At 39.8% G+C, this 20,947-nt stretch overlaps 1 protein-coding gene and 1 long non-coding RNA gene across 3 annotated transcripts in view; one reads left to right on the top strand and one right to left on the bottom strand.

Moving 5' to 3' along the window:
* Window positions 1–12,949, top strand: part of LOC110959669 (uncharacterized) — a 41,367-nt gene extending 28,418 nt beyond the window's left edge. For both annotated transcript variants that reach the window (XR_002596243.2, XR_007941307.1), the window contains exon 5: window positions 12,820–12,949. This is a non-coding gene — a long non-coding RNA (uncharacterized LOC110959669). The remainder of the gene's footprint in view (window positions 1–12,819) is intronic.
* On the bottom strand, window positions 877–19,191 carry alg6 (ALG6 alpha-1,3-glucosyltransferase). Its single transcript, XM_022206611.2, has 14 exons — window positions 18,988–19,191; window positions 18,633–18,717; window positions 17,585–17,674; window positions 16,861–16,949; window positions 16,612–16,694; window positions 15,821–15,885; window positions 15,336–15,521; window positions 13,977–14,112; window positions 10,071–10,156; window positions 8,631–8,715; window positions 8,336–8,406; window positions 7,100–7,168; window positions 4,966–5,158; window positions 877–1,856 (listed from the first exon to the last, which is right to left on the bottom strand). The coding sequence occupies exons 1-14, from the start codon at window positions 19,067–19,069 to the stop codon at window positions 1,659–1,661; spliced, it is 1,518 nt and encodes a 505-aa protein (XP_022062303.2). The 5' UTR covers window positions 19,070–19,191; the 3' UTR covers window positions 877–1,658.
* Window positions 19,192–20,947: the final 1,756 nt, after the last annotated feature.

Here is a 20,947-nt window from a genome sequence, read left to right as displayed (position 1 = left end):
GGGGCTCAAACCAAAGAATTTTTATTAGATTGAAAGTCTTGTGCCTGCAAAACAATCCTTTCACACAAGTTCAGTTCAGTGGCTGATCTGCAGTCTTTGATTATTTAGATAATCTTCCTACTTATAAATTATACCAGAAATGATAGTTTTCAATGTGCTGATTTGTTTACTTGTATTATATTTCTTATCCCATTGGAAAAGTGAATTGTTACGTTCCTTCACATCTTTTCAGATGAACTGTCGTGATGTGTAATAAACATGTATAATAGAAGAGCAAGCCAACGCCTTTCACACAACCTCTAATTGGCCCCTTGTGTTCATGTCCACTGCATTAAGAGTTAACTCAGATCTTGGGCTCCTATTTTTCCCTTCAGCCCATTACTGGCTGCCGGCCCTGAGCCTCAGATGCACAGGAAACCCTCGCTGACCTGATAACATTTATAGTTGTAATGGATTTTTTTATGCCTGTCATTAACTCGCAGAGAGATTGGAGAAAGAAATTGCTTGTACCTTTTTCTGTGGTATTTCAACTTTATAGCATTATGTTCAGATATGTCACCTTCCATCATCTATTTTTAAGGCCTCTCACGTCACTGGCTTTGTTTTAAATGTACAGGTCTTTTGTGCTGGACCCTTGTAGTATCAAGGACTTGTAATGAATATTTAATGATGTTGAGTAAAAGCTTGGAAAGATATAATTTCTGTCCAATTATTGGCTCTGTCTCTGCCAGACCTTTAGGGGTGATTTAGCAAACTGCTTGGTTAATGTAGACAGTTTATATGAAGCTGCTTTGAATCAGATCATTGAACAATGTGGCAATAAAACGGATGTTCACTTTAGGACACTCAGAAATTTGATTTACTTTCACAAAAAAATAAGTTTGTACAAAATAACTTTAATGATGGGTAGAAATGTACAGTAGAACAAAAACAGTGAACATGAATACATATTGATCAACACTGCTAGGCCTGAGTTAAGTACATCAGCTGTGTGTTTAGTCAGAATCCCCTGAGGATACGCAGGGGGTGGACAAAATAAGACAAACACCTCAGAATATGATTAAACCCAACACCGACATGACTTTTAACAGTTACTACCAAATTAATTCAATTCATCTGGTCCCTACAGTAACTCAACATTACACAGGGTGTTCTTATTATTGTGGCCACCTCCTGTAGTTTGAGCATGCAGATACAGAGCTATCCAAATTCTATTCAAATTCTTATCCTCATCTATGTGTACCTGGACGATTAGCCCGCAATAGTGCTGTTTAAGTATCAATGGTCCAAGCAAATACAATACAAAAAGACGAGTTCATTATGAATGATTTGAGGCACATTTAGTGAAAACAGACTGAATGACTGAACTTTGATAACAGAGAAGATTCATCTTGGAACTGCACAAGAGTAGTTAAACTGTAAAAAATACACGAACCGTTTCCTTTCATTTGATATCAGAATTCCTCTAAAAGGGCACTGCGAGGTACAGTCATTTTCTAACCAACAACATACCTTCATAAGCATTTCTGCTATTTTGCATTTGGTATATAATAGCATGGGTGAAAGGCCTCATGCACATTCAGAACACATATATCCCAGTGTGTAACACTGACTTGAGCAGAATAAACTTAGCTCAAATCCTCCACCTTTGGCATCAATTAGTTGCTCTTCTTCTGGCTCTTTCTGCTGGGTGGCTCGCTGAACTGAACAACGTTGAAATACACAAATGTTCCAAAGAAGTGAAGGAAGGCAGTGGTAGACACCAAGACGGGGAACAAGTCAGGTAGATGTGGTGGAGGGACCAGAGCGACGCTGACGATGCTCAAGACAGCCATGACTGCAACACTGACGTAGAACTGGAATAGATAAAGACAGTGAGGTTGTCAGTTAATTCTAAAAGAGACAAGCCATCACGTAAAATGCAGAATTCTTAATATAAGGGACTGAGTTGTGGAAAAATAGCCAAGGTCAGGTGCTGCTTTAGAGCTACGTAAAAAACAGATGAAGAATCTCATGTTGGTGAAATGAAATTAGCTCAACTCAAGGTCTGCTTAGTAGCCAGAACTTTCAGCTACATCTCATAGTCTTTGTTGGCCAATGTTTGTTAGACTGCTTAGTTGTCATCAAATGACCTTTGATTTTTATTTATTAAACCCTAATAACCTATCTCAGTGTATCAAAAGGACATATTTAGAAGTTTTTTCATGACGATCATCCTTAAAGTGGCACACTCACTGCAGCTCAGCAGACCAGCTCACCTACAATTCTGCTTAGACACTGTAAAACTGCCCAATGCTACACAATGTAAGTTGTAATATTTAAATAATTCAGCCAGAAACCCGATTCTCAAAAAGAACAATGATACAGAAAGTGACACCCTGCAAGTTGACAGAACTGATTCCACAGCTTTATGTTTGAAACCATGGAAGTATAAATCTGAGATTTTATTATCAGTCCACTGTAGTTCCATCCATCCATCCATCCATCCATCAATCATCTATACACTGCTTAATCTTCATTAAGGTCGCAGGGGCTTCAGTCTATGCCAGCTGACTTAGGACGAAGGCAGGAGACACCCTGGACAGGTCACCAGTCCATCACAGGGCTACACATATAGAAAAACAATCACACTCGCATTCACACCTACGGACAATTTAGAGTTACCAGTTAACCTCAGCATGCTTTTGGATTGTGGGAGGAAGCCGGAGAACCCGGAGAAAACCCACGCATGCAAAAGGAGAGAGAACATATACTCCATGCAACTCCATGCAGGAAGATTCTGGGAATGCCGGGACATGAACCAGGACAAGGTGAAAGTACTAACCACCAAGCCACTGTGCAGCCCCTCCACTGTAGTTTCAAAGTAGAAATGCTAAGCCATCATGTTGACCACATATTTCACTCATGATGTTTTCTACTACCATATTAAATTCACCATGGACATGCTAACAAGGTTTAACACTTGATTTTCACTGGAGGGTCTCTCACAAGTAGGAGAAAGATCTTAATCGTCCTCCCTCTGGTGAAAGATTACATCTCCATGAGGGTTCATACAAACTTTGATGTGTGACTGAAACCTCTGGAAAAAGTCAGTGGACCCTTGGTTAAGATTATTTTTCAAAACATTCTGTATTATCTTTTTTTCCAAGATAAAGCAAAGAGGTCTATATAGTTGGATGCCTTCCTATTATTCAAGTTCAAAAAGTGCCCTGATAGCGCATGACTGAAAAACCGCTCACTGCTCTCAACAAAAGACAACGACAGCTCTTTATGTCAACAACCCTTTGCCAAAATGATTTTAAATTCATATTTTGTATCACAAACGTCTTCTAGTGAAACAGTGACAAGGCTGGGCACCTCAGGCTGTGAACAAACTGTTGGCTTTTTGCTTAATTTTATTGTAACCATAATATCAAACTAATGAACACTGTAATTTAAAATCGAATCACTTTGAGTATTTATCACTTATCACTGAATGATGGACATCAAATTGCTTATTTGAATGGTGCTATAAAGAAAAGACCAAGGCTTTTATCATTATATTACAGCTGATTTTAATTGTGAGGCCTGTGTAAACACGTTTTATCTAGTTGCAGACTTATAAACAGACGTGATGAGGAGACGAAGATCACTCATGTGTCTATTCGGGCTTTATGACCCAGACAGAAAAGTGTGAGTAAGATGGAGGAAACACCTCATGCCCACACCCGCCCCTCCACCCAAAACCCATGAAACCTTATCGCCATCATCGGGGCTCGCTATTTATGCTGCTTGTGTAAATAAATATATCTAGGCAAACCTGTGTTAATGACATGCGCTATAAAAAGACACCTTCTCTTAATCTCTGACACCCTACCGGTGCCCCTGTCGCTAAGGGGCTGGCGGTGAAGCCACTTCAGACGCTGTGGAAACTTAAATAAGTGATAAATAATTCTTTGGCTGGCAGCGGCGTTCATCCCCGGACAGCTTACACAGCTTACAGCAGCACATGATATTTATTTATACAGTTGGGTATATCTTCTCACACGCTTGCAATTTAGGTCTAGTGCCACTTTCAAAATACAGGCCACCTGGGATCGTGAAATCAGCACCCTTCTTATTACAAGTGCATCAGCTGTACATCCTCCTCCCTCAACCCCCATGTACAAGAGCAGACATGAACTTTATTCAATCACGCAAAAATACCTTTTGTTTGGTTTATTTTTTATCCCCGAAGCATATTTCTTAGCTAATCATAAGATAAACCATACTTTAAACTTAACCAAAACAAGATGCACAGAGGGTTTTTAAACTATTTTTATCAGCTCTATGTACAGTATTGCAATTACTATTTGTGGTAAAGGTCGAAGGTAATGGTTATGACCTGCTATCACTAACTTTTATTGGCACCCAACTACAAGCATAATGATAGACGTCACCTGCATGTAGATACATTTTTCTGGAACAGCACCAACTGTGAAATCACAGTCATATTTACAAACTCATTGCCACTTTAGAATAAAAAAAATATATGGGATTAATTCTTTATATTGCTTTTTATGTTTAAATTTATGACAATGCATCATATTTTACGCAAATCATGCATCAAAGCAAGTAGTGACTAGGATAAAAAACTGTTCAGTCCTGTGAAATATATATAGTAGAATCAAAGTATCAATTAGCATGAAAAAGTGGAAATACTGAAAAGAGAGGTACATAGTATTGGTCATATGGTTTCAACGTTGTGGCAGAGCTGAGTATTTTTGTATATAATTAATATATTTTTATATTTCTTTACTGTATATACAGCAACAGGTCACTGGGACATTTTAAATTTAGTTTGTAGTCAAAAGTGTGTAATAGTGAAGCGACTTAACAACCAAACTAATTCTGGTTTCAACACTGCATGCATGGATTTTGCTTTTTAAACCTGCAAATCAGTAAATCAGTTCATACTACACTGTTAGTTATTACCGGCACACCGACCTTCCATCTCACTATACAGGCCAGGTCCAGTTTGGGTAGAAAGACAAGCAGCTTGTTGTAGGCTCCCATTCTCAGCTCGTCCTCTGAGCAGTGATCCAGTGCAGACAATAGATAGAGGCTAAAGAAGAGGAAGGCCAAGGAGGTCACAACGTAGGGCACCAGCAGGCCGTCCTTCAGAAACAGAGGCAGCATGCTGCACAGACGGACAAGGGCAAAAACAATGGGGCATTTACAGTTAAGAATTCAGGCCTGTTTAGCTGAGATCTTTTGTCTGGAGTGATGTAGAATAGCTCCAAACTGAGTTATAATCAAATAAAGATGTAGTATTCTGCATACTTTTTCATACAATATCCAGCTAGAGGTTTAACACACACTGTTATTAATAGACATGTTTGTGCATATTGAGGCCATATAGTGTCAAGAAATCCCACCTGTGATGGACAGTACGCACATAATACATGCTGATACATGTCTAACAGCAGATCATTAAGTTCAGTGTCGTGTTTGTAGAGAAGGGCAATGGTAAACCACACTGCTTTTATCCTGCAGGCCTGTAACAGCATTTTGTCCCCTGGGGAGAGATGGCTGTGACATTCATGCAGAGCTCGTCTTAGTTTAGCAGAGGGGCAAGAACAACAGTTGACTCATAGTAAATCGCGCGTCACCCCAGCTTATAAAAACCTATCCACTCCCAACAAACTGCTCATTCAGATTTTTACTCCCACAAAAAAAGACCCATTCAGCAGATGAATGTTCAACATTTTCGAAATACATACTTCCTCGATTTAAACAGACTGGCTGCATTCAGTCCTCTTAAAATGGCCGTGCTTGAGCATTCATTCAGCCAATTATGCTAACAAAAGATGTATTTTTTTAAAATGACAGAGCCTGCCGAGGATGCAGATAATGTGAAAGTCCACGGCAGACTGTACTGGGAAGCAGCTACAGAATGACCTCCTGTCCCTACACAACACACTTAGACAGCAGGCATGCGGACTATGCCTCGTAATCCCCAGATATCCTTATACTAAACCACACGCACAACAATTAGTGCTGCCGGAAGAATTTAACAACAGCTGGTGAAAGTTAGATGGAGCATTTGCAGCACTACTTGTCTTTTCCATTCATGGTAGTCAGCTCAAAACACAGCGCATATCATTTAGCTCTCATTTAACAGTCGACTGTAGCGAGAGGAATAAAATGCGAAATAAAGTGAGGCGACATGTGACAGTGGAATGCTTTATGTATTTGCCAGCTTAGCCACCAGGACATCCCACACATCTATCATTATCTTAAAGTGAGACTTCACAACTTACGCAGAAGACTGTGGCCACAAGGGACCCGTAGAGAAAAGCCATACAGTGAGCAAACTGACTCAGTACTGTCAGCTATAAAGCCATTATGTAGTTATTTTGTTAGCATTAACTGCCATAAGTGACTGCTCATACACGAACATGTAAGCCAACAGTGGTAAAAGCTGTGTTCTGAAATGACAAACGATGCATTTGATTGTCTATGAATGCATCATGGTTGGATGTAGAGAGAGGCGGGGACTTTGTTGATCCGCACATTCGAAGGAAACATCGAACAGTGTGGAGTTACATTCAAGCTATTTTAAGGCAGAAAGAGATTTTTTTTAATTGAAACAAAATGCTAAAACTGACCTGAGAATGACGTCAACTTGAACATTTTTGGCACTCCTTAGTTATAGTAAGCGGTCCAAAGAGTGCATGTTATCATTAAAGATCTTTATATTTAAAATCAGAGTACCTTGGATACACTAGGGACAGTTTTTGTTTGTTTTCCCTTCACTTTTAAACTACCAGCTCTATTCTTAAAGAACATTCCTCGCTTTACAACTGAAATAATGCTTGAACTACAGTTAGGTCTAAAAGCATCACCACTAATTCCTTTTATGAACAGTTAGGACCCAGAATGACTGTGCATTGCTTCCTTGCATGGCAACAGTACAAAAAGTTTTCATGTGAATGAATCCCAAACGCACAAAAATTTGATTCAGCACTGAAAAGTGAATGGGGCCTCTGGCAAAAACAACAGTAAAAACAGATATGCAGCTTTTATTTCTCTACCTATCATGTTTGGTTAATGGCTGTATCTAGTCTTTCCTTCTTACCTAAATGTGGAGGCCTGCAGGAACCAAATGGCTATCAAGGGGAGGTCGTTCAGCAGGAGGCAGACGGGCCTAGAAAAGAACAAAGTTGTATTTAATCACTGTTAAACACACTCTGCAGTGATTTTACATTAAGAGAGGAAGTCAAGCTATATTTGGTCAGAGATGGATGTGAACTGATATCATGCGTGTAAAATATTAAAGCTACTCATCTGATGGGACATCCACATAAATCCATTATTGACAGTTGCTCACAAGGCAGTCAGCATTTTATATTAGTGTACACATACATGTATGAAACTGTTAATCTTACAAATTATACTTGTCAATTTCAGTAATGAAATCCTGCAAATGTTTTGCCAAGGACAAGTTGTAAGTTTATGACTCATAACTTGTTCTAATATGTATGCGTCTGCGTGCATCTGTGCATAGAAGGCCTTATTGTTAATTGAACCTGGTTTTCTGCACTGGTGCTGGTCGTACACTCTGCTCCGAGGGGGGCACTTTCCATCGGTCCCTGAGCCCATAATTACAGTCAGTGCTCTTTGGCGATCCTGTTACAGCCCAATAATTGATCCTGCGCAAACAACACCCCGAGCTGCCGCCTGCCATTCTTTCCTAATCCCTGGACATGCATTACTGATTGATTCAGGGGGACAGGTGGGAGATATAACTCAATAGTTAATAAAGCAACAATCTACCCTAATCTAGATTAATAGATGAGCCCAGATCTAGGAACCAAATCCCTCGCTGTCAAATCTATCCCAGGCTTCACTCCTTACCTACAGCTTTATACATATGGGGGTAAGCGATAATGAGCCACACACATGCATTTTCATGTGCGCTTGTACGAGTGTTGTATTTACACAGTTAAATGTCACCCAACCGCAGAACATACCAGGACAATGGAAGCTGTCTTTGTGTCTGTGAGTGTGATGACAGAGGTGAAAAACCTCTCTGTTAGCAAGTCCACACTTAGACACTTTTGCACCTCTGGGAGTGCAGCGGGAGGATGACGTCAGTTTTACAAAGTGCATATGTGTTCAAATCATTAATAATCTGCGAGACATACCCTCAGATTTGTAGTGCGGATGAGGCGAATGGCTCCTCTGTGAGTAGAAATTAAATCTATACTCATGAATATTTCACATATCACTACAAGACAGCGAAAGCACCATTTACATTTGTCATCCAGCGAGACAAACCTCAAGAAGTTACAATTATCTTCTCTGTACTTACAAGGCAGCCAACAGAATGGACTTCTCGTGGACTTGATAAGAGAAGAGGAAAAATGCCAGAGATGAATTGACCTAAAAATGATATTGAGGTTATGAGCTTTCTCTTTTAAAAAGGGGAAGGAAGGGAGTTAGTGCATGAATGGAAACATCATACGTGGTCACATCACTACACATTATGTTCTCAGTTTTTTTATATTATATTTTTAAGCAATCATGTCTGGTTGAATCTCAGGTCTGGCAGGAGTGCCAGTACATTTGGCTCAGTATTTTTCATATCAGATTCCAAAAACACTCACCAGAGCCAGTTTGAAGTGCCAGAAAGTAGGTTTTGTCAGCAGTCGGAAACAGGAAGGTAGAACTGCCAGGAGAGTGCAGGCTAAACTAAAAAACAAAATGGGAGATTATATCAATGCAGGAAAAATATTAACAGTAGAAAACATAGTGGACAACACCAGCTGTACATTGGAGGCAGTATACATTAATTCCATTTGCACATGATTGCAGTGGAACTAATTGATTTTGATGTCAAGTGGAGACAATCAATATACTAAATCTGGATTCAACTGTGTCGCTCTTTTTAGACACCCACTGATCTGCAATTAAGACGTCAGCTGTATGGGTACTGACTAAATAATAGACCCTTCTTAGGGTTACCAGGCATTAGTTTAACCTTTCAATTGTCACCTGCTGGTGTTGGAGGCTCCGGAAGAGACCGACTATGTGTTAGAGTGAATGTGTCTAAATGTACCGAGAGGTCGGGCAGCGAGTCGGTTGGAGGTGTGAGGACAACAATGTCTCTGTGCTACAAATCATAGAAATGACAGAGAGCAGTGAATGCAAGTAGATAAAGACAGATAGCCGGATAAAGAGGCAGAAAGATAGATAGTAGTAATGAAGGGCCAGTAAGTGGGTACTTAGTGTGTATGAAAGCGAGCGTGCCATGCCTGTGTTATGTGCAGGGCAGGGTTTTGCGGTCCGGAAGGACATGGATCACTTTTCACAGCTGATTCATTTTATGTACACAGTACACCCACACCAGAGCATTTAGCAATCCACTCCCTGCGCCAAAAAGACAAGAGTGTTTTTCATTTGTTTGAAATGCACTACAGTAAAAGAAGTCCAACTTGATCCCCGGACTTAGCAGTCTGGCAGAAACGTGTCCATGCTGCGAACACAGGACTCCTAAATTTAGCGTGCTGGGTTATTTAAGCGGGCTCCACCATGATACAACTGTTGCATCAAGGTTTTCTGACTGCGTGTGCCCAGGACCTCAGCTTCTGGTCAAAATAACTTTTAATCCATGGGGATCTCTGTGGAGAATCTGAAATTTGTCTCTCTCTCACCCACTTTGTAGTATTACATTATCTTATAAAGCACATGATCCACAACATTTTGGAAAAGGAAATATTGCTGTCAAAGTGATTTAGGCTGCTTTCATCTCTGCGTGTACCACAGCCTTTAGTATTCCTCAGGCAATTGTCTTGTCACCACTTTTTCTAAAAACAACGCATTTCATGTTCAGAAGTTCCTCATGAGATGTTTCCTTCGGGGATGATCTGATTTTAACTAACTGGATCACAATCTTTATGCCCAAGGGCAAGCTCGGCTTTCCCAGGAAATGAAAAGTGTAAAAAGAGTCCAGAGGGACGGAGTGCAAAAAAGATAGGATGACACAGCAAATGAATGAAAGGTAGAGGGGAATAAAAGGAAACTTGTTAAACAGACAGAGGGATTACCTGAGGTAGAGCTGAGAGTCACCCGACATTATGGATCTGATCTTTATCAGGGTGTTGAGGCTGCACCATGTGTTGGCCACCTTATCCTACAGAGCAACACACACCACTTGTTTAAATGAGAAATGACATCAGAATAAAACACAAAACTCTAATTCAACATATGCCTTGAATCCCAGTTTGAAGAGAAAGTAAATAGGTGGCATTGCTGTAAGTGCTTATTTTCTGAAAGTGCAATAAAAATTCCTTCAAGGGATTCCAGATTGACATTTCAACGTAACCCTCCATCATAAATTTACTCTCATGTCAGAAAAAGCATGAGACTTATTGGTAAACTTGGAGACAAAAGGTTAAGTGTCAAACCAGAGACGTTTCTGCATAACCAGCAGATACAGACCAACCACAGAGCACCGGTAAACCGACTCACAACAATACATAATGTCAATATGCTGAAAAATTTATCTTTATAATTAGATTTATTGGGCTGTTGCACAAAAACATTTTATTTAAATTACATTTTCTGAAAGCTGGGACTGTGACTAACATTAGTTAGTTAAATAATCTATCTCTTCTTTCCCGATTAGCTGTTTATAAAAATGTTAGAAATTGTTAAGGGAAAAATGACAATTTCCCATCTTCAAATTACTTGTAAATTGCAGTGAAAAATGTAGATGTAAAGTTTTAAATTTGAGAAGCTAAATACACAGAATGTTTGGTATTTTTGCTTGACTAAAATGACAAAAATAAGTAATCATAATCAATTATGAAAATGGTGATCATTTAAATTTACTGTTCAATAAAGCAGCTTTTTTATGTCTGTCAGTTCTATATAGTTAAGAAAATAACCTGCAAAAACTAGTTTTTAATGTTTGTAGATTACATGAAATGTATATATGATATACGGTACAGTTCAAAAGTTTGGGGTCACTTAGAAATGTCCTTATGTTTTGAAAGAAAAGTGTTTTTTAAGGATAACATTAAATGAATCATAAACACAGTCTAGACATTGTTAATGTGGTAAATGACTATTCTAGCTGGAAACTGCTGATTTTTAATAGAATATCTCCAAAGGGGTACAGAGGAACATTTCCAGCAACCAACACTCCTGTGTTCTAATGCTACATTGTGTTAGCTGATGGTGTTGAAAGGCTAACAGGTGAATAGATAACCCTTGTGCAATTATGCTAGCATATAAATAAAAGTGAGTTTTCATGGAAAACATAAAATTGTCTGTGTGACCCCAAACCCTTGAACTGTAGTGTATATAAGATGTTTCAAACTTAACACCAACTGAAAAGTAAGCTGAGATCAGTTGTGGAGGGCTTTGTTAGTGATTCAGCTGATTTGAGTGCTGAAGCAGTGGCGTAGGGATCACTGTCTTTGAAGCCAAAGCCACCAGCATGCATCATGATATCACACAACCACAGACGGCACGTCTAGATCAGCTTTATGATTCCACTCTGGATGGTTTTAGTGTGACCCTATCTAGAAAATCTATTTCTGGCCGACTCTCTTTCTCTATGCTACAGCTGCTCAGTGCACAGCTGTGTGGATCTTAACGGCAGCCTAGTCAGCAGCACCAGGCCGTCCAGCGTTGTCTTATCTCAGCCCCATCCCTCGCTTTCCTCTCTGCTTCCCTTGCTCCAAATAACCACTACGGGAATGTTCCTGGACGCCGCCTGAAGGCAACACATGAACACACTGGGGAGGGGAGAGAGGTCCCCATCGGCAAATGTAAGGGGGTGGGAGCAGCGCGGCTCCTTCACCTATAAGCTAGCATGGAATTTCACAGTGAGAAGCATTTGGTGCCATTTTTGTGAGCAGGCAGGAACGTGAGACGCCAGAATGCAGCTCAGTGGGTAAACTTACAACTGCTCCCTCCCAGTAGCCGCCAGGACCACCAGTCACCGGGCCTCGTCTTCCCCACCACCCCTTCTCACCCCTGTCTCCTTGTCCGAAGTGTCTGCTTACGTGCACAATTTCACAATTAGTTCAGGACGACTCGGCCCGCTGGCCTCTCATGCTGTCGTCTCACGGGAGTATAGTGTCTCTCACACCCTGTGTATTATGTTTGAATCATTTCGTTGAACAAATACTGCCGCGGTGGACGCTGCCGCCTGCTCCCCTGGCAGAATTTTCAATTACTTCTCACATCCTTGTGGTGGGTGCCACCTCGGGGACCGGGACGAGAGGGGGGTTATGGGGGTTTCAGAAACGAGAGCTGCAAAGCTTGGCCTCGGAGCTGTCAGTCACACATGCGAGCACGAAAACACACAGTTACTTTATCTCTGCTTCTTCCATGACAGCTTTCAACACTGCGACGGCGTAAGTGTTTCAAGTACTCTTGTTCGCTATCATCACTTTCTTTTTTTAATTAATATCATATTCCAATGATCATGCTATAACTGACTGACCACAGAACACAAATATGTATGTGTGTGTGTGTGTGTGTGTGTTCTTGTACAACAGTCAAACATACACTGATGTGTCTGTTTTCCAAAGATGCAGTCCGCAGCAGTTGTCGGATGTGCTCTGATACGCCTGTAGGTGTAGGGTTGGCCCCACTCATCAGTCTATGAGTCTAGAACACGGCTGAACACTGAAGTGCTGAAAACAACTCAGCCATAAATTAGTGAGATTTATCTATATCCTCCTCCTGTACATCCTGAACCCCGACACCTCCCAGAGATAGAGTGAAACCGATCTCCTGACCTTTGACCATTTTATTCCACTGTTTTCTTTGATCCTGCAGGGTATCCGTTTCCAACCGGCTAAGCACTGGAGGGTGGAAGGGTATTCACCATGCTGAGGGTATGGAACAGTGTGGAGGGGACGAGGAGTCCACACAGGCTCTGTATGACGTTTATAGAAGCACTGATCACCCAATATTACTAATATCTTGTTTGAACCTTCACTTTAATCCAGGAACAAGCTGTAATATTATTTTATATTATCTCAAATTAATATATTTTTGATAAACATGATAGACTGGTGGAAATACATCCCATCTCCACTTAGACAGTTAAAACCACTGACAGGTGAGGTCAGTGCTCTGCTGGGAAACCTTGGGTCCTTCATGTAACTTAATTTATTTTTAGTTTTTGCCCATGTCACTTGGATTCTCTTTGCTACTCTAACACTGCAAATTTCCCCACCATGGTATTAATAAAGGTCTCTCTTATAATTCATATGGGTGTTACCTTGACACATACATGACATTTCTGCACAATGAGAACTTTAGCTTTAAAAGGTGATGCTTTTGTACTTTAACTTCAGTAAAATTCAACACTTTCCCCAGCCCTCTCAGAATGCCAAAAGAAAAGCACATCACCCTTACCATTTTTGCTCCTTCCTCTAATATTCCCTAATTTTGATAGATAAGTAGAAAGCAGATTTTCAGGATCAGTTGTTTGTTCAATTTATTTTTTCAGTGTCTCATAGTCTTCCATGCCAAAAGGGCAGCTACAAAGCAATGTCAAGAAGATCTGATGATGCTGATGCCCAACTTGCTTTGGGGTTACCAGACATGTAACAGCAACTCTTTTTTAGCTGGTATCATAACAAAAATAGAATAATATGAATATTATTTCTCTAAGAAGCCATTCAAAGATCACTTAGTTTTAGTGTCAAAATTATTTTCATTTCTGTGATAGTGGTTGTTTGTTTGGGTGCCACTATAACAGATTACTCTGATGACAGTCACATTTATTCATAAATTTCTCTAATTTCCTTAAGCTACACATTCTTAAGGGTGAAGCCATCTGCAGCGCTGCAAGGGCAACAAAGACTTCACTGAAAACAGGACATGTGCATGTGACCTGTGTAGATGAAGAGTTGGTCTCAGGGGGAGATTAAGCTTCTCAGATGTGGTTTTAAGGCTGAGTTTTGATTTAACAAGCTGCACAGTACCTCAAACAGACCACGAGCCACGGGAAAGATCCTCCTGACCACCTGCAAGGCCTGGCTGGGGTCAGACAGGAAGGGCAACCAGCAGAGGGCAAAAGTCGCCAACACTGTTGCAGCAATTCTCACTAGCAGGAAAAGCCTACATCGGGAGAGACAAGCATAATATCTGAGGCAAAGACACACCATAAAGAATAGAATAAATTAGCAGTTTCTCACAGAACTATTTTGCACGCCTTCCCAAAATAAAAACATTGACATTCTCATGTAGCTTGGGTATGTCTGTGTCTACTCAGATTCCTCAAACAATTAGCACATACTGTCTGCAAGTCCTAAATTTGGGATTTGACCCCTGTGCTGAGGAATGCAGTGAAAGCCATGCATCAGCTGAAAGTCTTCAGTGTAGGTCAGGCTATCTTGTCAGCTGTAACTGTGAAGCTGCTGGTTAAGTTGCACACACAGGCATAGCTGAGGAGTTTGGGCATGGCGAGAGTGTCATCTGGACATATCTTCCCCCCGGGCCTTCTAATCCAGCTCTCCATTTGCTACTAAATGCCCTTGGTACATTGTTACTAGATAAACAGACACTGGACACACTAGTAACAGCATCCAATCTGATTACCTCAGTCACACTGTGACTCTCCTGAGGACACGACTCTCATACACACTGCTGTCTAGTGTGGGCGCATTCAGTTCTATGTACAGTGACAAAACAGTGTAACTGTTAAATAATCATGATTTCACACACACACACTAATATAAATCCAGTCATTTTTGGAGTTTCTTAGCTGGTGCTTGGTTTGGTACATTTAGTATTAAACTCTAGTGACTGAAAGAAATCCCTTCAATTGCTCTCCTCTTGTGTTTTGACATCTCCTGGATTATTCGTTCTTTGGACACACTGTTTCATCTGTGGCTAAATCATGGACTTTTATGCTGTCGGTTTGCTGATTGTTTCAGAGATCTAGGAACTGAAGCAGAGCACTGTCCATCTACATAACTGCATGCTCCTAAGGATTTAAGGACGAGGGTCTGCAGCTGTGCTAGTAGCTCTGTGAGGCTGTGCTTTGAGCGGGCTAATATCCTCACTGATGTTTTGTAAGTAACGTTCATTATTTACACCATCTCAGTTTTGCATATTCCCTTCCAATATTTAATCATTAGATCTAAACGCTAAGTACAGATGAAGTGAACTCTTATAACCTTTGGCCGAATCATGAGACCAGATTAAAGAGAAACCACCAAAGTTATAACAATCCATCCAGAGAGCGACAGGAATGTCTGGGCTACGTTTCATGGCAAACAATCAAACACATGGTAGGAAGAGAGAGACAATGCAAAAAAAACAAAAGCAATCAAACTCACCCTCGACCCATCGGGCCGGCTTTGATGCACTTTCCCAGCAGGTAACAGAAGAAGGGCAGAGCGTGGTACAGCTCCATCTGTTTGTAGTTGAGTGCCAGCGAGAAGGCCATGGAGCCTGAGACATCCCAGCCCAGACCCAGAGCCAGAACCCCCCACAGCGCAAATCCCAGGCTCACTCCATTGTACCTGATACTGTTAAGGTTAATACCGCACTAGAGAGGTCAGGTTTGTTTTTGTGTACATAAACAGCGCCATGCTGCTGATATAGGACAAGCAATCTAGCAAACATCAGCTGATCAGGGTCAGTTCAGTTCACGTGCTTAGTGTATACAGCTTCACTTCTTTCATTGTTGAGTTCAATAGTGTCTGAAAAACAACAGTTTTGAAAACCCTCTAAAATCAGCCTGCAACTTTGTAGGCAAGTATTAGATAATGCATAAATACAATACCATAAAAGATGAAATGTACCTTCATGTAAAGGATACTGGAAATGGCCATAGTCAATGAGAATTAGTCCTGGGTAAAGTAGAAAGCACAACAGAGTGGACACCTGGAGGGGAAAAAGGAAAAAACTTTGCCACAGCAGAAATTTGAACTTGTCACAGCATGAATAGCAAATATGGAGTACGAATGTCATCTATGTTTCAGTAAGTGCCAGTGCGTGTAATATTAAACCCTGAAACTGGACCACGTAAATGGAATATAGCCATTATTATTAAAAATTGTATTTATACCTAAGCTTTTCCTGCTTTGATCTGTCAAAACCAGTGCTATGAAAAGGGTCTGTTATGGTTTGTATATAGAACTATACCAGAACACAAAATATTTGCATAGCTTATTAAATTTTAAAAAAAAAAAAAAACATTACTGAAATAATCAAAGGAGATGAGAAGAAAAAGATTTTTAAAAATTCATCACTCATGAGATGACAAAGGGCGTTGCATGCTGGGATACCCTGTTCTGGTTCTTCCTCTCAAAGGCAAATCTTGTTTTACTACTTGATGATGTAAGACACAGTCAAAACATTAGAAATGATCCCTCTAAATTGATTCCACTGTAAATGTATGTAGACCCATTGAAAGGTAATAACTTCTTGGAAATGTAATAACATCATATTATCGTATTATATTGCAATAATGACTCCATAATTCTCCAATTTGGTGGACCAGTGCTGTAATCTGTTTTAATAAGGGTGGGTTCTCAGACTGAGAGAAAAAGAGCTGATCTGGGTCTTTAGTGGAAAACTATTAGATGTCCTGCTCAGCGTGTCTCTAACCTTTTTCTTCGAGGAACCATCAGTTAGATATAAGCAGTAGAAAACCACTGCAGGGATGTATATCAACAAATCTGCCACCAAGACTGAAACAGGAAAAAAAAAGAAACAAATCATGTGACTTGTATTATAATTAATGATACACAGCAGTAGAAGGAGCAGCAGTAATGACTTGCTGTAATTTTTATAAAGGTGAATTAGTTATTTTAAGGTTGAAGTAGATGTTTTTCACTTTCCTCTCAGTTACTGTACCTGTAGTTCTCATGAAGAGTTTGTGCGTCAGACTTTCATAACCTCTGGACTTGTGGAGCTCTACCCAGTCCGGGTTTATTATCTTTGCTCTGCAGAGAACCACGTGTGATTTACAATTTTTTACATACATTTTTTCACATCAAACACCAGCATAGTAATGCAATATTTACACTGACATGACAACATGGAAAATCTCTTGATTTTTAAAAGTGACTTATTATTGCTCGTCTCTCTCTTTTTATACTGATCTATCTAGGGGTTGAATCGCAAGTGGCCTGGCCATTTATCAAATTCAATTTTCAGTATTTTTCCAATTATTAGTATTGTTGATTTTTCAAAACCAACTCCTGATAAAATCCTTTTTTAAAAACATTGGCACATCACGATAAATAGCCAATCAACACTGAAGGATAAGTGTTTTAAAGTTCTCTTCCAATGAAATATATGGAAAACAAACAACAACTAACAAGCATTTTGAACAAAGTTTTGTGAAGGAGCGTGTTAAATTTTGACCCCAAGACCACTTTATCGGTTTAGAATATCAGTTATCGGTCTCCTTGCTTACTAATAAAAGGGATCAGTATCATTCATTAGAAACCATATTGGTCCCTACAACTAACCACAACATTTCTTTTGGGTTATGCTCTTGTTCTCTCTCTTTCTCTTTCCCATAAATACTGACACACCATGTAAAATATCTTCTCTAAATAATCAAACAACTCACACATAAGCACAGATCCAGCTGTGGTAGGCAGTGAGAGGAGGGTAGTCAAGACCCCAGTAGTTCAAGTCATTGTCAGTGGTGTTGAAGTACCTAGAGAAGTACAAATATTACATATATTTACTATAAAACAGTGGTGGTGTCTGATAAATTCATACAAAAGATACGCTATCACTTGGTGTTTTGATCATGGTGAAGAATCAAAATCCAAAATCTCCCATTAGTGATCAATTAGTTTGATATCTGGTGGTTGAAAAGGCCGTAGCATTTTTTTTTTTTTGTCAAACTATTCAGTGACCCCAGCATCGTCACCTTGTCATCCTCATGAGGCTAGAAATGTTTCATTCTAGAATGAAGGTGATAACTAATGCTAAACTGGGATTATTTTGATAGATATTGTAATATCATTAGCAATTTTAGAGGGACTGGTGTTTTTTTGTATTTTTTTTTCAACTAATATATATATATATATATATATATATATATATATATATATATCATAATGGAGATGTAACTTTTGCTGCAGTCTCAACCAAACAAGTATGCTTCTTGTGTCTAGAGAATAAAAACGCAACGTAATAATGTGACATATTTCAGCTTTATTGAAAAAAAATTGCAGCTCCTTCTATTTGGATATTGCACTTGACTTTAGTGCTATTCTTATAATATTTCAATTCATCCCAAATGGTCACTCAGAACTACTTTGTATTATTTTACAGTGAAGCTTCCCTAAAAGTGGTAAGTGGATCCAAAGCATTACTGCTAAACAAAACAGAGCCACCAGATTCCCTCACTGTACGGATCAGGTTTTTCCTTTAATCTGTTACCCATTTGTACACACAAAATGCTACAGCTTCTATTGCTCATTTTGCTTTTATTGATATATTATTGATTATATCGTGTACGGATGAAGTAGGCTTTGTCACGTGTACTGATGAGGATTAAATATGTGGGCCAGAGAACTTGAGGGTAGAATTAGGCACTACTATTCTTTTCAGTTATGTGGTTTTCTCAGATCAGGGATCTACAATAAGAACCGTTCCAGACTGACCATTCCTGAAGAGGGAGGTTGTAGGTCACTTCTTGCCAGTGCCTTTGGGCTTCATAGTCGCCAAACATGGGAGGTTTCCCCGCCCCTGGAGGAAAAACATTCAGCTGTCAGTCTGAAGAATGTGAAGCTAGCTACATCAGAGAATGACACCAAGAAGCCCAAGCACAGCAAGAGAGCCGCGTAGAGAACTTCTCAAACCTGTGAGTGGATGCCAACGGCAAAGCGTAACACCCTGATACGTGTAAAACAACTTTCTGTCACCAGTTTATAGTAAATCTAATGAACTCCACTAAAATCAGCAGCACAGCAGACGGTCAGTGTAGCATGTAAACGTTGAGCTCTCCACACTTCCTACCTGAATACGAATTTAACGACACTCCCCATCTCACTACAACGCCAAGTAAAACGCAAATCGATACGAGACTCCACGTCTGCATAACTCTAACCGGTAAAAAATGTATCTTGGCAGAAAAATAACCGAAAAAATGGGTTCATTCAAACACTTTTGAAATCTGTTTACATTTCCTGTATACGTCATTCACAAGGCTTCGTTTCAACTGCTCATTGGTTACTGGAGTCTGACGTTGCCGCAGAGAAGGAATGAGGCGTTTGCGACGGCTGAGAAGAAAAGGAACTTCTTGCGTTAATCAAACAATCGTCCGATTGATAAAGCGAGAAAAACGTTATCAAGCTGTTGTGTGGCGGATAGACCAGGAGATAGTTTAAGAATCACGTCAGAGATGTCTGTTTATCACCGTAATCTGATTTGTTATCTATCTAGAGTGGCAACTATTATCAAGTGGAACGATGAGGTTCTCCATAATTCCCTGTTACTATGAACGCATCGTTGATTGGGCTAAGATTTATGATGAACTGATGGATATTTTCTATTATTAAAGCCCTATTGCTTCAGTATTGTCGCATTTCCCATTTTCTTACACTTAATATTGAATTTAGTGGTAAGAATTTTTTTTTAAATTTTTTTTTTTTTGACTTTGTCTGCTGACATGAACATTGCTAAATATACTTTATATAGCAAAATTGGCTGCAGGCTTGATACAGACTGGAACAAAACAGAATCATTGTCAAGACAGTTATCCTCCTTTATTGTTACTAGTAAATTTTCCCAATTTTTTGTTTCTTCTGTTATCATGTCAGGATTATGAATCAGTCAATTAAAAACTTGACTTATAATTTCTACAGCATTATATTTCTACTTGTAGATCTATGTATGTTATAAACATCTCTTGAACAGTTAGAGGGGCAAATATAACTGAGAAACATTTCTGAGATGCCCAAATGAATGACAGATAAAGCTGATCAAATCAGACACATGAGTTTGATGACAGAGTGAAACTTCCCGCCAGTTCCAGTAATCAGAAATGTTTGCAGTCATTTTAGCTGTACGTCTTATAGCAACTTGCCATTACTAGCACTGCATGTACTAATCAGTGTCCAGGCAGCAGTCTCGTGTGTAACTAGTTTGCTGTAACCTTCTGTATACAGATGTGGGTATGGTTGTAAAAGTCCGCCCTTGTCTTCCCCTCACAATGTAAATCTCAGCCTAGGGGCATTTTCTCCTCTGTGACCTTTTCTTCTGTTGACACCATCATCTTTGTTCCCAAGGTGTTGGGATTTGTTGGGTGAGACGTGTTCCTTGTGGTTCTGGCATCAATTATGCATAAATAATAATAACCTCGGACAACTGCTGATTTGCAATGACACTTTCATTACAACAGCAGCAGCCTATAACTCACTGCTACCCATTAGTTATTAATGCCCGGCCACGCCAGCTTTACTTTGTCATTTATTGCTTCATCTCTATGCCTTTTTAAATATTCAGTAACTGCTGTACCTACATTTACTGTCTGTAATCTCCGCCCAGGAGAAGGCTATAGCTTGTGGTGGAGGATGACCTAGTTATTATGAAGGCCTGGGCCTTGCTTGCCAATGTCACTGTAGTCTATCATAGCTACAGTCAAGTTTGCTACGGCAACTCCATCTTTTCTTCTGTTTTCTGCCATGTTTGATGCTTAACATAAGGAGAAACAAGATCTATAATTCCAAACTCTTTTGTTAAATACATATGCTTTCTCCTCCTTGAATGACTTTGAAAATCTGCAGTTTGTATGAGTTATTAATTGTGAAGACGAAGAAGACGATTCTTAATTGCATCTCAGTTAATTGTAAATGTTCATATGCACGCAGGTCTGCCCGAGGCTCTGAAAAGCCAAACGGTAATCTATTTTGGAGGCATCTGGTGTCAAAGTAGAATGCGGTTCTGATCCATTGTGCTTCAACGGCACTCACCATGC

This window comes from Acanthochromis polyacanthus, chromosome 4 (assembly GCF_021347895.1).
Source record: "Acanthochromis polyacanthus isolate Apoly-LR-REF ecotype Palm Island chromosome 4, KAUST_Apoly_ChrSc, whole genome shotgun sequence".
NCBI lineage: Eukaryota > Metazoa > Chordata > Actinopteri > Pomacentridae > Acanthochromis > Acanthochromis polyacanthus.
Note: the sequence above shows the minus strand (reverse complement) of the source record. Positions and strands in the feature narration are given on the sequence as shown.